A 20,404-nucleotide genomic window follows, 5' to 3' on the forward strand; every position below is an offset into this window, starting at 1 on the left:
TGCCTATGAATGGATATGGGTGGGTAGGAGGCTGCTGAGCTCACGATCTGTCAGACTGACCAGAATTGCTTCATTGTCTCTTCTTGTTCCCCTCCTGGTTGATATCCATCTGTTGTCTCTTGTCTTAGCATATTAATTTAGGCTTATAACTACATCTCATTATCAAAGGAAAAAAAAAAAAGACTTTTAAAATAAATGAGTGTTGAAATTTAACCCCATCCATAAAAAAACTCCAATCCTATTGTTGTCCCTCAACTCCATTTCTGAGTTCCACCCCTGGCTTTGCTGCTCTGCCAGACATATTATACATCTCCCTTCATTTCTCACTTCACTTGTCCATGCTCTTGCCACCCTGCTGCTGACCTCCTGGCCCACATGTCTCATGTCACTGCCTGTGAAGTGCCTTGAGGACTCCTGAGCAGAGCAGAGACCTCAGGGGCCTCTGATATGTTTTTTGTTCATGGAGGTCTCCTTGGGTTGTCGATGTGCTCCTGTTGAAAGGAAGATGGCAGACGAGGATTTTCTTTTGTATAGTCAGTGGCTGGACATCTACTGTTTTCCTGCGCTTCTATTTCTCGGTCGCCTTCTCCCCATTCAGCCTCATGACCTCCAACAACCTGTGCAATGGTGTTCCTCCTGAGAACCCCCCAAGTGCTCCTCTTGAAGACACTCTCCTTGGTCACTTGCAGGTTTCCTGGGGGGAAGGAGATGGGAGTTGGTCACCATTATCCATCTAGGCTTGGCAGAGTTAACCTGTCTGATCAGTGGCTTTCTCATAAGTGCAACTCTCTGGGATGGCTTCCGCAGTGCTGAGGAAGAGGAGCACACAGAGAGGAGTGGGCAGCTGTCCCTCTGCCACACTGTCTTGAGGACTTTGGTGACTGCTTTGCCTCAAGGCACCATGCTCTCACAGAGGAGAGGACCAGATGACTTGTTTGTACTGTTAGGGCTTGAAGAGTCATATTATGCACAAAGGCTCTCAGGTGTTGCACAGAGGCATAAGAGGATGGAGATACTGACTCTGGGAGACGTGGTAGGTTGAGAGGCTCCAGGCAGCACCCTGATCATTGAGTCATTTAGACTATGTGTGTCCTAGGGGTCCTAGAAGTATCTGAGGCTTCTGAGATCCCTTACTTGTCATTGCTTCCAGCTGGGAATCCTCAGAGTGGGCTCTTCAGTCTAGTCAAAGTTTGTGATGTTGGGGTTTGGCCTCAGAAGTGCCGCTGGGGGTTGTGTTGTAGCAGGGTAGACCCATTCTCAGGGTTTGAAGGGTTTGTGTTCGTACTTAGCTCTGTCATTGCAATGCAGGATACTCTAGACTGTGATTTATGAAAGCCCTCAAAACTGTGTTTGAGCACTCCAAATTAGACTTTCCTACCTCACAGAATTATTCTGAGGGCAAAATGTAATTCAAGATATATTTGATCTTGTGAGGAAAGGGACTGGGCATGGAGTTGGGCAGAAAAATTAACACAGGGTACAGAGAGTAGTTCTAAGGCACTCAGATACTGTAAGTGCTTCTGTAAAGAAATCTGGAGTAATGGTTTCATCGTGGATTACTTTGTGGCTTTCAATGCTAATTTTCACAAGGGATTATCTCTGCATTAGAAGGTGGCACCAATGATTATTCAGTATAGTAGAAGGAGAATGTCTTCACTTATAAAAGGTCCAAAGAGGTTCAGTGTGCAGCAGGTGTGGGAATGGCAATAAGGCCATGGTTTTGAGCAGCGGATGCCGCAGTTCTCATATTGTTGTTGCATCCAGCATGCTTCCCAGGATGGAGAAGGCTTGGTGTTGGCAAGAGTAAATGCCTTATGCATGATGCTAATGGAGAAACTGTTCAACTCTATTGCAGATAGAGTAAGGATTGAAACTGGGGTAGGCAATGGCTGCACAGCTACCAGGGGTCTGTCAGGGCAAGGGTGAATGTGTTACACATAGTCCCAGAGCTGTTCTCTTGTCCCAGACTTGTTTCCAAGCAGTGGAACTATATCTGATCTCAACCTGATTCAGTGGTGTATCTTGTCCTAAACCCCTAACTTTCAGTCTTGCACTGGTGATATCAGGCCACTGTCTTGTTCTTTAGGATCCACAGATGTGGCCAAACTATTGGGTCATGAGCCCTATGTATGCCTCTGTTGGAAGTAAAATGAGAGAAGAGCTTGAAGGGATACTTAAATCAAGTGTTTAGGCACTGATATATCAAAAGAGATGAAAGTACGCCAGTTTAAATTAAGCATTAGTTAGAACAATGAAAAGTGCATCTTGTGGGACAGAAATGTAGAGCTGAAAAAGCAAGATAACCCTAAAAGAGCAGGTAAAACCTTATCAGAGTCTGTGGTTCTGTATGGTCATCATCAGCCTTGTTAGTACATCTTAATTTTGAATTAGCCTATAATTTGCAGAACCAATTATAACTTAAGAAACTGAAGCGGGGCAGGGATTGGATAAAGAATGAAGTTAAGCTTAAGGATGCACAAATTGTTTTAAAATTTCTGGGTCTGAATTTATTATAATGCACAAAGTATTTTATCTCATTTGCCTGTTCCTCCTTCTACCCTTCTGACAACTACTGAGCTGAAAACTAAATTAAAAAAAAAAAAAAAAGCTAAAGGAGAAGCAGAAACTGTAGACAAGACCCACAGCCATGTTGTTTGCTGACAAATCTCAGGCAGGTGTGTGGTCTGACATGGACACAGATGGACTGTCTGCAGGCATGGGCAGAGCGGGACGTTTCCTAGGGAGTCGGGATGCCCAGAGCGGCAGAATGGTGGGATCTGCCTCTGAAAGAGGAGACTGGTATGTGCCACTTGAGCAGTAAGCGCTAGCAGGCTCTGCCTCCTTGCGCTGCAGGTAGAGCAGAGCCTGCCTAGTGTGTCTGCCAGGAACAGGTTTGATGGCATTTGGTCCTTCTGTCTCCCTGAGTGGGGTTTGTCCCAGCACTGACTGTTTTCACCCTGCCCCAGCACAGGTGGCTGATCCTGCACAGTCAGTGCAGGGTTTGGTGCTTATGCTGCTGTTGCATGGATCTGATTTCCTGCCATGGAAGAGAAGTTTTCTGTTTATAATACAATATTTCCAGGGTCTTGTCTCAGCTAATATACAATACCTTTTGTCCTGGGTGTCAATGATAAATTTTGCCTGTGCTGCTGGGCATTTTTGAACTAGCTCTGAATGTGTCTTCACAGGCACACACATGTACACTTGTACTTATGCAACGCCCATTAACGAGAAAGAACACTCATTATAAGCACATACACACACAGAGCCATATGGACACATGCTCATTAATTGAAACCAGGCCCATGTACTGAATCTCTTTGTTAGCATCGAAATCCCGGCCAATCTGCCAGTACTTATGAGATGCAAGACTGGATCACTTCCATTGTCTGTCACTTAAAAGCCAAAAATTATATCGCTCGCCCTGGCCCTTGCTCTCATATTCTTTGAGAAACAGAACTGACATTTTGTTTGAATGCACATGTGGATATGTTAATATTTTGTCCAGTATATTTATTACATGTGAACTATAGCTGATGCTTACTCCTATGCAGATGGCTAGCTCAAGGCATACAAATAAGTTGTCAGATCCAGCTTAAGTGGACAGAAACCCAGTGAACTCTACAGGAGGGAATTTCTTCTTACAACTATACTGCACACAGTGGAAAACAGTCTTTTGATGATAAAAGGCCTAATTTGCAGAACAAAACCAAGTACCCAGGAAATGTCACAATTAAGTTTGGTGTGAACCTAACTTAATTGCTTTGGCATCCCAAACCATTCACCGATCTTTAAATACAAGAGTACATGGTGTTTCAACACAGGGCCATGCCTTACTGAGCAGGCACAGTGGGAGCAGCTTTTGGGAGAGGTCAGAACTCAGTAGCAACAAGGACTGCAGAGTGTGAAGCCTTCATCTTGGTCACTACAGATATTGTAAAATTTGCAGAGGATGAAATGGAGGCCCCAGGCTGGACACAGAGGTATCTTCATGTTAAGGCTGTTAAGTGCTGTCAGGACAATCCAGAGGCAGTGCCTATATCTGCTACAACTTTCTGTGTGATGTTGTGAGGGGCAGTCAGATCGCTGTGGTCATTTATCGAGACTAAGTTTGTGTGTGTGACTTTCCCCTCTCATCAAATGAGAAAAGTATCTTATGTGGCCACACAGAAAGATATCTTCAGATCTCTCTTCAGTGTTTTTGGTCTGGTCCTGTGAGCAGATCCCTGTGTTCTGCAAACTGCTCTGTGGGCAGAAGAGGCAGCTGTGTCTCATGTCGTGAACATACATCTCCTGGTCATGACTTGGGTGTGTAAAATTCTTCCCTGGAAGTCATGGCTCCAGCAGCTTCTGTGGTGAGCAAAGCCCAGCTTTCAAATAGACTAAACACTAGCTTTTCTTCATGAGATTTTTCCAAAAGTTTTGATCTCCATGTCCCTGTTAAAAGGGCCTTTGCTTGGAGGCGACAGGGAGCTGCAGTGACCAACAGTGGAGTTAGCAAGCCAAGTCTGGCAAAATCTTTGGCTGGAGAAGGAGAGAGTCGCCAGCATGGGGACTTGGGAAGGGTGGGCTGGCAAGGAAACCTTACTTGCAAGCATTTGAAGTCCTTCAGTTGAATCTATGTTCTGTACCAATGTTGCAGACCATAATTTTTCTGAGGACTTGGTATTTTAAAACACACTGTATATATTTGATCTGTTTTCCCTCTAAAAGACCATCAGAAAGATTTGCCAGTGATTTACTGTGCCCATACTGGGGGGAAGGGAAGCAGATCATTAAGCCTCAAATACAGCCTGCCATCTGGATGGGCTCAATGCGCAAGAAGGCGTAAAGTTGGGATGCAAATGTGCAGCGCTTGGTTCTCAGCCAAGACAGAGCTTGTGCTCAATTGTTTAAAAGCCGATCTACTCAGACATGACTTATTGCAGGGGAGGAAAGGGGCTGATGGGAGCCCTTGGGGTTTGCTTTGCAGAAATCATGACTACATTTGAAACCCACGAGAGCTGTCCTTTGAGTGCATGGAGATTTCTATACATGGGCTATTGGTGTCTTCATAAGATTAATTGATCCTTTTGACATTTATCTTTGTGTTCTTTCCCATCCAGAGGGTTCACATTGGTGGGAAATTTCCTGGTGTTGCCCAGATCAGGAATTCTGACCTGAGGTGACTGGTGGCTTGAGGAGATGCGTGCAACCTTCCTTCTACCTCTGTGCAGGCAAGAGGTTGAATACAGGTAGCTTTATTGGGAACATTACAGTGGATTGTAGAATCGCACTCTTCTCTCTCTGCCTTTACCATGGACTCTGAATATGATGCTGAGCAAATTACATACACCCAGCTTTTCAATACCAGCCATGAACTGTTTCCTTTTGTATGTAGAGGCAGCCAACCACTGTGGTGGCTAAAATTAGTGGTCAGCATTGCAGATTTTTAGCTGTGGTCTGCCTGTGAATCAATTCCCATGTCTTTAAAATGTCTGTGATAATGGTTTGGTTTTGTAGGGGTGACTGGAAGACAAAAGTCCTTTTGAGTTTGGTAACTGCTCAGCGGTGATGATAATGAGGCAAATTGAAAAGCCCAGGAGGGAAGCAGAGTTCTGTATGCTGTGCAGTGTGCTTCTGTAGTGCAGATAAATACAGTCACAGAGTGAATAAGGAAGATATCCTCATCCACAGAGCACTTCTGTGTACTGAATGAGATAGCGGATCCAATAGGAAGGGTGAGAATATAGGGATCAGGTAATTAAAACTGTACCTCTATTATTATTTCTGTTTCTAGAGTTTGGTACTTCTCCACAATGCATTTGGTATCAAATCAAGGGCAGGTGAGAATAAAATGCTTATTTTTAGAGGCTCTTGTGAGGTTGAAACCTATATTTGATATCAAAAGCCATTTCCTGCCCATATTTGAAGTTGGTATCATGCTATTCTGCAACAGTTGCTAGTGGAAACTGTTGATGTGTTGGTACGCTTCCATTATCCATCACGCTGCTCTGCAGTTCGGGAACTGGAAGGCGTGCAGGTGGCTTCATTTTAATATCTATTTAAAGTGTAAATGGCTGTCTGCAGTACCCTTTGAAAAGGCAAAGGCTGTTGGAATCTCTCTACACTGGTGGGAGCTAGGACTGCACATGTGATAGAGTGGCAAACGTGATGCAAGATAATTGCTGATGGTTTGAAGGATTAAAGGTGAGACACTTCGCCCTTTGAGTACCTGTGGAAGTTCTGGAAGGTGGCAGCACTGGGATACAAGCAGAAGGAAGTACCCCGAGGAAGCAGTGTGATGGGGTCTGACATGACATGTCAGCCAGCCTGCCCCTGGAAAGGCTGGGGATGAGATCAGGAGAAGGATGCTCTTGGTTAAATAATGACAAGTAGCACCTACACTATGCCTGTTAATCTGGCTGTCTTGAAGGTGGGAATGTAGACAGTAGCCTTGTTTTCCATATTGGGAACAGTCAGGCCTAAGGTTTTGGTAGACCCAGAAGGCAGGGTAGTATAATTTCTCTCCCTCATGCTAGAAATCCGTCTTCCTAGACTTGCTGGAGGTGACTTGGCAGCCATGCTCTCAACCTTTGTAAAACAGGGTATGTGAAATTATGGAAGTTGAGATGAATATGAAGGATACTGTTATAAACAGAGCAATTCCAGACAGTGTAAGAGATGAGAAGCAAGAGCTCTGGGTCTGTGGCTTCCTTTTTATTTCATCTTCTCAAAGAAAGAGCATTTTGATGAAAGAAGAGCTCCAATTTTCTTGGATCACATTAATATTAGTGATCCTGGGGAAACAAGTAAGGTTACAATATAGGGACATAGATTTGTTCTCTTAGCTCCACCCAACGTGACACCTGTGTGGCTGTGCAGTGTTTTCCACCTGAGTTGTAACTAGATCTGACTCTATTATGACACAAAAGCTTTGCTGGTATTGGGACACCTGCACAACACAGCTAGAATGGTCAAAAAGTTAAGAACAGGCTAACTTTCCTGACCATGGCTTCTCTGAACAAATACTCCTTCTATCTGTAGCATATGTATTGGCCTAAGTGGCATTGATTTTCCCTTGGGCAATAAAGGCTTCCTGCATAACTCCCAGCTTGCTACTTTACCAAGTTTTTCTTTCACCTCCATATTAGGGAGAGAGTAGAAGTCATCAGGGGAAGGATGAAACAAGGGTCATGGTAGAAAGCATCTGCTTTTCATTAAGCTTTGCCTTAGAAGCAGATAGTGCAAAAATCTGGTTTTTTCCCTGTGAGTGCAAAAATAAAGAGAGACCCAGCATGGGAGAAGTTCAGCATAGGTGCTCAGCATGTGTCAAAGCCATAGTCATCTGATTGTGAATGTTTACAAGGGCCAGTGTGCAGTAACCACTCCACTGGCACTAAAGCTCAGCTCAGCCTCCTTCCTTGTGCTGCACTAGTTCAGCTCCAAAGCACACTGGATCTGGATGTGACTGTGCTTGATTCTTCATGACCAATATCTGCTTGAGGGTTTATGGATTCTGACCCGAATGCCCTTGTTTGCTAGTCACATTATGAAAATAATATGGAAAGGTTCTCCTTGGAGGCATGTCTTCTTTCACCACTTGCTGCTCATGAGCTGCAGGCATGGGTGAAGCAGGCAGCTGCCCAAGACAGCAGCTGCGGAGGTGGTGATGGAATGAGCTGACCTCCAGCTTTACCTGTGCTGGCACACAGTAAGCATGGTCTAAACAGCCGATGAGGAAGGAATTTTTTTACATTGAGGGTGGTAAAACACTGGAACAGGTTGCCCAAAGAGGTGGTAGATGCCCCATCCCTGGAGACCTTAAAAGCCAGGCTGGATGGGGCTCTGAGCAATGTGATATAGTTGAATATGTTTCTGCTCATTGCAAGGGGGTTGGACTAAGTGACCTTTGAAGGTCCCTTCCAACCCAAACTATTCTACAATTCTGTGATCCTCATCTGCTACCTGGGGGCAGGATATCCCCTCCTTGCCCTCAGACCTCTCTGCTGCCAGAGGAGGCACAGGTGAAGTATGTGGGGTAGCTGGATTAGCCCTGTCCCACAGATCTTTGCTGAAGTGCCTTCTACACCCACAACCTTTCCCTTTCCCTTGTCCCAAGCACAGTGCACTGCAGAAAGAGCCCAGCAGGTCTGCCCTGATTTTTCAGTCCTACAGAGGCAACCTGGGAGGTAAGAGCTGAGGGAGCTGTGTGCCAAGGGTGCAGATGGCTGGAAGGAAAGGGAGGTCTCCTCTCCAGCAGCTGAAAGGTTAGGCTGAGGGGGAAGAAGGGGGCAGTTGTCCAAAGCAAAGCAGAAACTCCCAGAACTTCTCACAGCCATGGCCTTTTCCTGAACCTCTCTCACCTCAGCCAGAGCTTTGATGACTGGATCAAACAAATTCTTTGTGATTTGCAGAATCCTCTGAATTTGAGTGGAAAAACTCACCTTCTATGCTCAGTTTCATTTATCTCCTATTGTTTGGGCTCTACCATGCTTCCACCCCATGATTCCTTTTCCTCCAGTAAGAGAGGCATGCGATTATACAGCAGGGGCCACTGGATTTACTGCATTGCAAATGCAAACTTTGCCTTTATTGCAGCAAGGTCATTGCAAATCTTCTGATAGGCACATGGCAAAAAAAGCAATGACTTCTCTGATCTCTTTGTCTTCCTGTTGTGGGGTTTCAAGGTCTCTACTGGGTGCCTTTGTTCAGTATTTCTGGCTTGGGTGCTTGAAATGAGATACTTAAATTGATGAGCCTTGCTGAGCCTCTGCAGGTTCCACAGATTTCACTGGCAGCTCATCAGTATTAAAACCACACCCCTGAAAGCTGGTTACCTTGATACAGATTTAGCTACTGGCCTGCTGCAATCAGTCTTCAGGAACCTAGGGCTTGCTCTTTAGGAAACTGAGAAAAGCCTCTGTTTTCTTAAGATCCACTGGGAGTGAAGGGAGTTAGCTGGAAAGGACCCCCCTCTGGAGTGGGAACTGTGGATGTCCTAAAGAACTGTACTTTTTCCACCTTCAGGTCACTCCAGCATCTCCTCCATTTTCTGCTTCCAGCCTGCTTGCCCCAGCTCGATGCAATTGCTCTGCCCCAGCTTCCTTGACAGTGCAGAGCAGAAGGGGTGGCAGTAACTGCAGGAGTGAGGGACAAACCAGTCTATCTCTTTGACTGCAAAACAGCTTTTGATGTCCTAAGGGAATTGAGCCACGGTCATCTGTTCAGGCCTGATAGCTAGAAAGCTTTTGCTCATTCACCCATAGAGTTTCTTCTTCCATTTCCCCTGTAGGTTTCTTATTGGTGATAAATACTCCCAGGATATTACCTCTTATGTAGGACAAGATGCACCTGGCATTCTTCTTCCATCTTCTACGTGACATGCCACAGGTAAGCAGGGAACCCCTATGAGTGCTGCCAAGTGAGGTTGGGGCATGCTCTGTTTCTGAATTACACTATGATAAAGCAGCACTGTCCCGGGCTGGGCATGTCCATGCCTCAAATCATAGGATCATAAGATATATTCAGCAGAGGCATTTGCTGGGCTTGCACTGACCTCTAGTGACAATGTAGGGGACCAGGGTCTTCAGCCACCAAGCAGCTGAAAAAACACATGTGGGTCCTCTGTGATGGACAATCTACAATGGTTTGCCCCAGTTTTTGGCAGGATTGTGCACATGAGCCTCTGCTACTGTCTTGGGAATCCAGCCTACTGCCTGATGAGGGTCTGTCTGCTTGGTAGATGATTGCAATGGATCTCAGGTGTCCCAAACTCCATATACCTCCCCCTGAGCCACCAGGGACGTGATAGCCTTCAGTCTTCTGAGTTGTTTGTCCTTCCTGTCTATTTCTTTCTCCCTCATGTCCTTACATCTGATCCCCTATTTCTTTCTGCTGCCCCATTCCTGCATAGCATCTGATGACTCTCTGGCAGCCCACTGCTTTGGCTAGGCAGTGTCCTTGCTTCTGGGACAGTCCTGAGGGCTTCATTCCTGCCTCTCACCTCTGCCGCCCCTTCCCCACACACTGTCTCTCTTGCAGAGCCTGCAAGCCTTTTCCAGAGCCAGATGCAAAGTGCAAGGGTTATGGTTTCTTTGCCACAAAGTTGCTTGCTGTTCTATAAAGTTGGCCATCCTCTATGCGATGCACATGAAGCAAGTCCTGATTCAGAATACTGTTTATAAACAGAAGGCCCTAAAAATATATTTGAGGTGTGCTGACACTATCTTTTACCTGCCTCAGTCTGTAAACAAAATTGGTGACAGCTTTGGACCCAGTCCTCAGAGCTGCTAACTGTGCCCTCAAAAGGCTGAGCAGCCTCAGCTTTTACAAACATCAGAAGGACTTGTGGGCTGTCAGCAGCCCCCAGGGAGCCCTGTATTGTCCAGGACCATGATGGACACCTACCATGGCTGAAGTGTGAGGAGCATGTGGAAGCCTCTTTGCCAGCTCCTTGCTCCTCATCTCTGTATCCTGACCATCCTCTCGCAGGCCATGCCTACAGCATCACCTTTTCCTTGCTTGGCTAAGCTGCCCTGGTGTGTTTATTTATGGCTCTTATGTATGGCTTCTGGATACTGATAAAGAGATCATGATTGATTCAGTTGACATTACCCTGTCTCTCAGAACCACACATCCTCCTACCCTCCCAAACCCCCAGGAAGTGCTTTTACTCACTGAAACAGCTGAGCCCTCTCAGATCCCTCTTATCATCAAAACAAGGCCCAAAAACCTCTAAAGTGAGCATGTGAATGAAATGGGCTATTCTGGGAAGAAATAATCTATGATACACCACAAAACTCAGAAAAAAAGAAAAAAGTCACAACCACCTGCGAACCTCCGAATCCAGGCTTCTGTCTACCCTGAATTTATCTGAAAGGTGGAAAAAGGCAGGGACACACCCAACACCCTTTCTTTTAGCACCTCTGACTGTGCTACACTTTCCAGGTCACCTTTATTAGCATGAGCCTATTCACAGGGTAGAGCTCTGCAGCATTGCCTAGTCCCCTAGACCTCACTGCAGACAGATCCAGCTCTGTTACCCAAATTCTGACACTGGGATTAGCCTAAGAGACCAGATGAAGAATCTTGGGTTCTCATAAATCTCTACTGAGAAGCATGGCCCCTGTGCTTGCCTCTGGGAAGATGCTGGCTGAAGGCTTCTCTCACTGTGGATTGACCTCTCTGGTCCATGGCTAGCCTGGTCCACATGAGAAGCCTCAGAGGGAGTGGAAAGGGAGGAGGACTGCCAGCTACAGCCTTCCTTGCTAGGCTGAGCAGAAAGGCAATCGAGTTTCCTAAGCAGTGTAACGGATCACAAGGTGTATATTTATACCAGAAATTCAAATACTTTGTGTGAATTGTGCAACATGATATTTGTCATCATGCATCAGAACACTGGTGTATCTAATCCAATACCACAGGTCTGACAACGTCAGGAGAGCTGAGCTGCCTGCAGTGATGTACCTCGCCAACTGTGCAATGCAGGAACAGAGGGCCTGGGATTAAAATTCCTCCCTGGTTCCTCCAGCAATCAACTGGTACCCTGACTGCTCTTATTATCTGAGCAGGCAGAGCTGCAAATATAAATAATCACAAGATTAGGAAGCCTTCTAAAGACAACTAGTACAACTGCAGCATAGATTTTTGGGCTGCCCCCTGGGCTGGATGTGTTTTAGGTGGGATAATATTTCATGCTGATTTTGTCTTACTTTTCTCTGTTAAATGATTTTTGGGCTAACTGCACCCACATGCCTGCTCTGGAGGTATACTCCGGTGCTAGGTGTAATCTAGAATCTTTTACACCACTCATAGTATCATCTTTAATGCCTCGCATCATCTCCCCATTCCTTGCACGCTTGTTTTTTGCTGCTGGTGGTTTGTTTTTTCTCTGTCTTTGCTGCAAATGAATCAAGACATTCTCTCACCCTTGGTGTGCTGACAGGAAGCTGCATTCTGTAATGGTGCTGCTGCCTTTGTGTTTGCAGTGCTGTCATCAAGCCTTGACCAGGAGTCAGTTACTTTGCTTGGCCAGTTTTGGCTTCTGCCACTCACAGAGCAGGACTCTGCCCTGAGCTGTCTGCAGAGGCTTTTGCAACACTCCCCTTAACATGTACAGATAATTTCAAACCCGGTAATGCGAGCAGATACTGGACTGCTTCTTCCCAGACTGCATAGCCTGACTCTCTGGTCAGAGCAAGAGTGTCTCTTGCTCTTTCCCCTTGGCTGTCCCTCATTTTCAGCTCTTTCTGCAGCTCTCTGTTCTCCTTACCTGGTGGTGAGTACGGAAATAGCTTTTACCTGTTACTTCTAAGTAGCGCTAACAAAATGGTCTGTGCTGGCAATGCCTCCTTACACTAAGCACCTCCTGTTTGGAGAACTTCTGGTTATCCTCATTCCTTAGGAGGTCTCAGAAAAGTCGAGTCTGACAGGGCTGTCCTCTATGTATGGCCTCCGCTAGCTCCTGAAATGATTTTAGTCAGCATGAGCATGTGTACCATTCGTGTGGTCTGGCTGATTTACTGTGGTCAAATGCTGTGAATAAGTCAGTTGCTTGCCTGTGGAAAATCCCTTCCTCCTCACGCTGTGACGTGCAGAAAAAGGACCAGAGAGGTGGAATCCTTCCTTCGATCTCCAGTGGAGTCTCAGGCATGGGAATTGTTTTGTTTCTCTGCTGCTTCTCTTCCAAAGGTTTCTCATCCAGTACAAGGACTCTGCTGTGATTTGTCCCTGAAGTATATGGGGTCAGTTTTGGTCTTGGCCCTGTAAGACCTGACCCCTGAAATCCCCAAAATGACTCTTGCTGGAGCTCCATGACTTTGTGGCTCACAGTCTGTGGCACTGGGTCAGTGTTCCTTCACGCTGTGTGTAAGTCGATCTTTGAGCAAACACCTGTCATATGACACAACCAATAGTCCCATTTGCTCCAATTCTTTTCTGCTTCCTTCTCTTTTGTAACTGATTTGTTTTTGTTGGTATGTGCTTTTCTGTTTGGTGTGGTCTTTCCTGCCAGTGCCCAATGTAATTCCCTGCCTGCCAGTCCCTAATGTAACAGGACTCAGAAGGTGGTGGTGGGAGCTACCAGGTATAGAGCAAAGACTGTCTTATTTGGGATGGGATATACTTCAGGAACTGCATTGACTAAGGTTACCAGATGTCAGAGGATGCAGTGATTTTTCCTAACGGTAGGTTAGGGCACCAATCCTTTAAAAGTCCAAGTGGTTTTTCAGGCAAACCAAGCTGCCCAGTGTCCAGTGGCCTTCATATCCTTGCTGAGCTTCCAATGACTATGGTTTCTGGTGAGGAACAGGTTGCCAGAGACTTATTCAAAAATCAAGAGCATTGCATGTGACTTGTCCAGGCCATCCCAATAAAGTCAAGATTGTTTTGTTAGCCTGTGAGGCATCATATTGTCACATGTGATCTGTGCCATGCTACGAACAGGGCACAGATACCAGTCAAGCAGTGGGCATGCTCCTGCAAAGCTCCCTGGCTAGCATCCCACAGTATTCCCACCTCAGCCACTAGCTCACATCTCAGCTGTCAGTATTAGCTTGCAGCCAGAGAAGACTTGTTCCCCAGTACCTAATAGGTCTCTGATTACCCTGCACTTCTAGGACCACCAGGAAGATGAAGACAGCAGGACTCCTGGGACCCCATGAGACCAAGGCAAGTTACTACGCATCATACACTCTGAGCCTTCCCACACCCTGCTGTGTATGAAGTCCTCTGGTGAAATGTCAGCTCCTAAAGATTCATGTCCCAGCTCTGCTCTTCATTAGTATGTCTTAGCAATTCCTAAGATGGATTTACTGATAAAGATTTCCTACCCAGCCGATTCCCTCCAGGCTGTACCTCACCTCACAGGTCACAGGATTGTGCCCCAAGTTTGCTGAGATCTACCTATGTCCTGGGTTTTGGACACTTTGCTCAAACTCTAGAGCTGCTTTGGTGTTTGGCCAGACAAATCTAAGGAGGCAACAGCTAGACGAATTCAAGTGGACCAGGCAAACACCTTGGTGAATTTTCTCACTTGTGCTGAGTGTTGGTCTAAGACATAATAAATCCTGCAGCATCTTAGGCAGCAGCTTCCACAGAGATGAGATTCTGCTAGACTGTGAAAATACATTTCCAGCTCTCCTGGGTGCAAAGCAAAGCTCTAGGACTGAGTGTTACCATTGCTCACAGTATCTGCCTGAGCTTGCAGAGAACCTGAAACAGGAACTCCAAAAGTTTTTCTGCTTCTTCCTCCCCTCTGAAATGGGAAATCTCATATACTGACAAGCAAGACAACATGATAGTTCTGCATCATCTTAAAGGAGTGAGCTTTGATTCAGTGCGAACAGCAAATTCTTCTGTTAACAAATATCTGAAACACTAATGAAAAGACCACCAAAGAAAAACTCTTTATAATAAAGGGAACCAGATTTTATTTTTATACCCTTAAAGTTAAAAATATGCATTTCAAAATATTTACAATGACTATATGAAATAACCTTTGTTAACGAAACAGCAACATACAGTACTAGAATATCCACCAAACTGATAAAGTCTACATAAGAAGAAAATGTAACAGAGAGAAAAAGAGAGAGAGAGAGAGAGAGGTAAATAGCATCCATGCACAATCTGCACCTGCATGGTTTTTTTGTACTCTTTGGCTTTTTAGTTGTAGATGGAGTCACAGGAAGTTTTGACCTGTTGTTCATTATAAACGGTCTGAGATTCTTTGAACTGACAGAAATTTGTGGGTTGCAGCAGTACCAATGCCTCTACTTTCCTGTGCCAGCCTTTCACATGGGGACCTGTATTACAGAGTGGACTCAAAATCTCTCAGCAACCCTGGGAGGTAGGTATAGTTTTACGGAAAAATTTGGCAGATGCATAAGCACCAGGTTAAGTGACTGGCCAAAGGTTGTACAGCAATGATCAGAACTCACAAGCCCTGTCTCATTTCTCCTAATCTCTCATTAGGGAACACGTTTCCTTTGCTAACCAGTATCATCAGCCTTTGAGATGAGCTGTGTCACAAGGTGAGTGTCTCAATTAATACCATGTCCTGGGTGACAATGTGGGAAGAAAAAAACCCCTGCCTACAGATAAGGACTTGTCTCAGTAAAGATCTGTGATGTTACAGTGCTGCTACCATGTTCTGGAGCTGAACAGAACACACACCCAAATGATTCCCTCCCTGCATGTGCATCATTGAGCAACTGCATCCTCTGTAACTAGGAACCCTTGTGTATTTTTACCCCCAAAGCCTTCTCTCTCTCTCTCTCTCCATCATCCACACCTCCATATTTACGTTTCCTACCTGAATCTGATTCAACCATGGGAATGTCAAATAGTAAGCAGAGCAGCAAAAAAAATTGCTACCTTGTTTCTGTAGATATTTTTAATATTAATTTAATCTGATTTCTGTTGTGTTGCTTCTCAATTTAGTATCTTTAACTTTCACATATATGCATATATATATACGTATATAAATGTAACAAAAGGCCCATCCCGTTTATTTCAATGGAGAAAAAAAGGGTCATAAGCCTCATTGCCCAATCTGCAAGGCACACCGAAAGGTAAGTAAGAAGGGCTCTAGGAAGGGAAAAAGATGTAGCCCTTGTTTTCTTTTTGTGGTGCCCTTCAATCATCACTGCTGAGCTTCAAGGTTTGTGCAGGTATGACATAACTTTGCAAAAAGGAGAACAGCTGTCTGGGTCACCTGCAGATTTCTAGTGCAACAGCCCCAGGAGTGCTAGATCAGGTGGAGCTGTTTCTCCCTGTCTTTGGTGAAGGAGTTTCTGAGGATTATAGCTTTGTTAGTGATTTTTCTGTGGTGGTGGCAGTGGTGATGATGGTGGCTGTTTCCATCTTTTTCTATTAGCCCAACAGTTCTCTCAGCAGAGCAATTCTTCCCCATTCCCAGTAGCCAACCCTCTCCCCTAGACTCGAATCAGCCTTATTTTTTCCTAAGAACAAGGTAGAGTATGCCAATGACAAAACTGAAGCAAAAGCAGATCCAGGCCAATATGAAGCAGTAGCCATGGTGCGGATTTGGTAACCCAGGCATCTGGCTTGTGAACTCAGCTGTGTAAATGGAGACTCCAATCAGAATGCACAACCCTGTGGAAGGAAGGGGGAAAAAGAGAGTTGGAAAATGCACAGAAACCAGCATTGCTTCAAGATTTCAGAACTGTCATGGTCTCCTGAGATCATAATGCATATTTTGTACCATATGAGAGAGTGGCTGCTGCCCATTAGGCTTATTTATGGAGGATTTCTCTTGCAGACATGATGTCATAAGACAATTGGGGCTTGTTTAGTGCATGCCATGGGGGATAAACCTCTGTTAGGAGGAAATCAGTAATAAGATCTGCAGATAGTTCAGTGCTACATGTTGAATCCCATGAGCAGCAGCACTCCGTTTTTTCCTGTGCTCTCCAAAATACCCAAATCTTCTTTGTTGTCTTTCAAAGGTATTTTGCAAAACCCACTGAAGTTTTCGAATGGAAAACTGGAAATATTTTAATTACATGCAGTAAAAACTAAAAACAACTCTAAAACAAACAAATAAACCAAAACAAAAAAGCCCAACAAACTGGCCTTCCATTTCCTCGGTGTTTTGTTTTATAAAAAAAATTGAGCCACAGGCAACTTTTAGCTGTCTAACAACCTTCCCTTATGGCTGTGTGTGGCAGACACGTGTGGTTGCTTGTGCTTGCAGAGGCAGTGGGGTACACACAGAACTACGGCAAGGTGTGTATACTTACAGCAAACCAGCATGATGGCGCCAGTGATGTAGAAACGTTTGCCTTTCTCCAGGGTGAACAGCTGGATAATGAACATAACAAGTGCGATGACGGAGAAAATGATTGAGAGGATCATAAAAGCTTGTGCAGCTTGGAGGGAACCTATGAACACACACACACACACACACAATTGATTTGAGAAAGGTCAGGACTCAACCTTGGTATCATGCATAAATGTCCTGCAATTCATCAGCACCATGAAAATGCAGATTTAACTTACCCTCATCACCTGTATCGACTACCAGCTGTGAGCAGTTCTGGTTGCACTGTAGCCAGAGTCCCCATGATGTGCCATTAGAACTCACCATCCAAACCTAAAACAGGATGAAACAGTCATGTCACCAGTGGGGGAGGATGCTCTTCTGGCCTGTTGACAGACTAAACCATAGCAGGAGCAACAGTCACCCAAGTGCCAGGAGACAGCTGAACACATCAGCATGTATGGGCAGCAGCTGAACAGCTGGAGCGGATGGGAGATGACTTGAGCTTCTAAAGCTGGGAGGCGTTCAGTCCAGGCAAAACACCGGGGAAACCTGTTCCCATGGTCGGGGAGGAGGGACACCGCTCAGAGCATCCCCTCCCTCTCCCTCTGCAAGGCGGCAGGAGGGTGAGATGAAGCTCCCAAAATCCGCCCCAGCGGGGAGCGCCCCGGCCGCGCCGCCCCCACTGAACCGCCAGGGGGCAGCCTCACTCCGGGTTTCCCCGGCACCGGAGGAGGGGCGGCTGCCCCCACAGCCCCCACCCTCCTGGCTTGGGCTTTCCACTTGGGCAGCGCTGGGAGCGGTGCTTGTGGCGGCACCCCCAGCCCAGGCAGTGGAGTGTTGCCGTCAAAACAGGCATGGAGGAGCGTCCAGTTGTGCAACAGCCTGGCCCCGCCAGATGGGATGATAAATACCGCGGCAGAGCTGTCATCTGCTGATCTCCCCTACTCCTCCTTGCCCTCTCTTGGATGAAGTGTTGAGATGCTGCTGGCTCTGCGATACGGGAGCCAGGGGCGGCAAGTGGAGGCTGCCTCTTGTACCACGCCAGCTGCCTTTGTGCTGCCTGAGCACACCCATCCCAGCTTCACAGAATCATAGAATCATAGAATCATTTTGGTTGGAAGAGACCCTCCAACCCTTAAACACTGGCATTAAACCTCGTCCCTAAGAACCTCATCTACACATCTTTTAAACACCTCCAGGGCTGCTGACTCACCCACTTCCCTGGGCAGCCTGTTCCAGTGCTTGACAACCCTCTCAATGAAGACATTTTAAGTGAGGCCATTTCCTCTCATCACTTGGTACTTGAGAGTAGAGACCAATATCCTCCATGCTACAATCTCATTTCAGGTAGCTGTAGACAGCAATAAGGTCTCCTCTCAGCCTCCTTTTCTCCAGGCTAAACAGCCCCAGTTCTCTCAGCAGCTCCTCATAAAACTTGTTGTCTAGACCATTCACCAGCTTCGTTGCCATAAGCAGAAGCAGATGTCCCTCACCTACAAATCTGAGCAGCCACCTGCCTGTCCCTCTTCCAGCTATATGAAGGGCTGGCTACTGCTGTGGAAGGCAATAGCTATGTCTCATCTAGGGTGACCTCTACTTACATTGGAAATGGTGGAGACGAAGAGCATGATGACAGTGGCAATGTGAATCACGAAGATACCAGCCAGTAGCACCAACATCTTGGGTCCCTTCTAGGTGGTGTCACCAATACAGAGAACTCTGGAGGGGAACAAGAATAGAGGGAGGAGGTGAAGAGAATGGCTAAGTCAAAGAATAGCATTACTACAATCTTTATTTACATGCAAGAAAACAGGTTGATCTTAAATCCATTCTGGTACCATGTAGTCACAAAAAAACATTGCTAAAACCTTTGTCAAAATCTGCAAGGGAGTTGCTCAAGAGGTTAAAGAAAGCCTGGAGTAAAGGAACCTGTTTGGGAGGAGATGTAGAGCAGGGGTAGTTAGCTTGGGGGCCTTTTAAAAATAGCCTGACTATACACACAGGTTGCTTAAATGGGTGTGTGGTTATGTAAAGGACAAATGACATACTCCAGGCCTACACTTCAGGAAGAGGAGGTTTTGCCCATAGGACTCACAGAGGTCAGGAAAAACTTTCTCTTCCTGTTCTCCCTTTTCCTCCCATGGCACACCTCTTCCAGCTGCTCTGGGACATAGGCAAGTGGTGTGGAGTGGACTGTGTGTTCCTGAGTGTTGAACAGTGGTGGAGAGCAGACTAGGAGACCACCTCTACTCAATGGCCTGCTCCATTATGTGAAGAGGAGAACCACAACAGAAACATCAGTGGGGTGTTCTGAGGCAGAGGAAGATGCTTGTGTTTGCAATGAAAACTTCCTGTTTCCCTTTTAAAACTCAAAAGCATGTAGATCAGTTTATTACTGCAATAACATTCTCTTATAATGCAAATTATTTTGGTTGGGTTTTTTTGTTGTGGGTTTTTTTTTTTTTTTTGGCTCTGTACTCTGCAAGCTTTTACATTCTGTAAGATTCCTTGTCATTGATGAACACCTGATTGGGAAGGCAAGGCTTTTGGGAGGAAAATGTGCTTTAGATAGCTCTCATGCCACTGTTCATCAAGGCTGCTGACTTCTCTCCTGAAAACGTGAAGTACAAGGAACAAATCTAAGCTGTGAGACAGAGTGCAGCCAATTCACACAAAGCCAGCGGGCATATTTCCCCTCCTTTCAGGAATTTATTAGTAACAGGTCATTACGGCTATAGAAATTAGGCAGAAGAGTTCATTTGGTCCACCCTGGGATCAGTAACAAACTGCTTCCTAGAAGTTTCACAGGCCTGTGTTGCTCTCTTGGTAGCGCTGGTACTGAAATGGTGCTGAGGAGCAGTATCAAGAATTTGATTAATGTTGGCTGTCAATTTATTTTGGTCCAGGTGACTCAGGTAAGGTTTAATATGCTGTCACCATTTGTACAGGGTGTGGTAACATTGTCATGGAACAATACAATTAGACTTTATGATGTCTTTCACTCAGAATGTAACAAAAGGCTTTGTAAAGTCCCATAAAAGTGGTGGCTGTTTTTTTTTTTTTTACTCAGTGACTCCACCTGTTCCACTTCTGTCTTTTCATCTCATTGTGGCCACGTGTGGGAGTGTATTCCTGTAAAGTGCTGCAGCTGTTCCTTGCACTGCTTTGGATACCATTTCCCAAACCACAGTGGGCAGGCAGCCTTCTCCATCAGTGGCTCTTTATCCAGTTCAGCATTAGCTGGTCATGAGGAGGAATTCTTTGAGTTCAAGATCTCAAGGAACCAGCTCTGTTGGGTCACTCCTCCCACCTAAATGAGGCAACTCCTTAGAAGGACAGATTAGGTTTGGTGACTGGTCCTACACCCTCAGCAAGAATTTGTCAGCTATGGGGTTTCCTTCATCTGGGGGAACTCTCTGGAGTTGTTTAGCCCTGACTTGCTGAACATGGGCTGGGCTTGCTTGTCTGCTTTGGGATATCCTAGCAAACTCCTCATGCTCTAGGGCTTGATTTGCCTGGACGGCCTGGTCACTGTGCCCTCTCTTGTCACAGCACCTCCCTTAGTGACGAACTTGTAGAAATTATAGCCTTCTTGGAAGTTCCCTTCTGACTGCAGTGACAGTCATTTCTGAGTTCAGC

At 45.8% G+C, this 20,404-nt stretch overlaps 1 protein-coding gene across 1 annotated transcript; it reads right to left on the reverse strand.

Annotated features, from left to right (window-relative positions):
- Positions 1-15,861: 15,861 nt before the first annotated feature.
- On the reverse strand, positions 15,862-18,444 carry EMP1 (epithelial membrane protein 1; the record flags this gene model as incomplete). The annotated part of the gene is made up of 4 exons (XM_080361397.1): positions 15,862-16,095; positions 16,743-16,883; positions 17,002-17,095; positions 18,367-18,444. 4 exons carry the CDS (start codon positions 18,442-18,444, stop codon positions 15,932-15,934), a joined length of 477 nt encoding a protein of 158 aa, XP_080217523.1. The 3' UTR covers positions 15,862-15,931.
- Positions 18,445-20,404: the final 1,960 nt, after the last annotated feature.

Source organism: Nesoenas mayeri (genome assembly GCF_963082525.1).
Source record: "Nesoenas mayeri genome assembly, chromosome: 1".
In the NCBI taxonomy this organism is placed as follows: Eukaryota; Metazoa; Chordata; class Aves; order Columbiformes; family Columbidae; genus Nesoenas; species Nesoenas mayeri.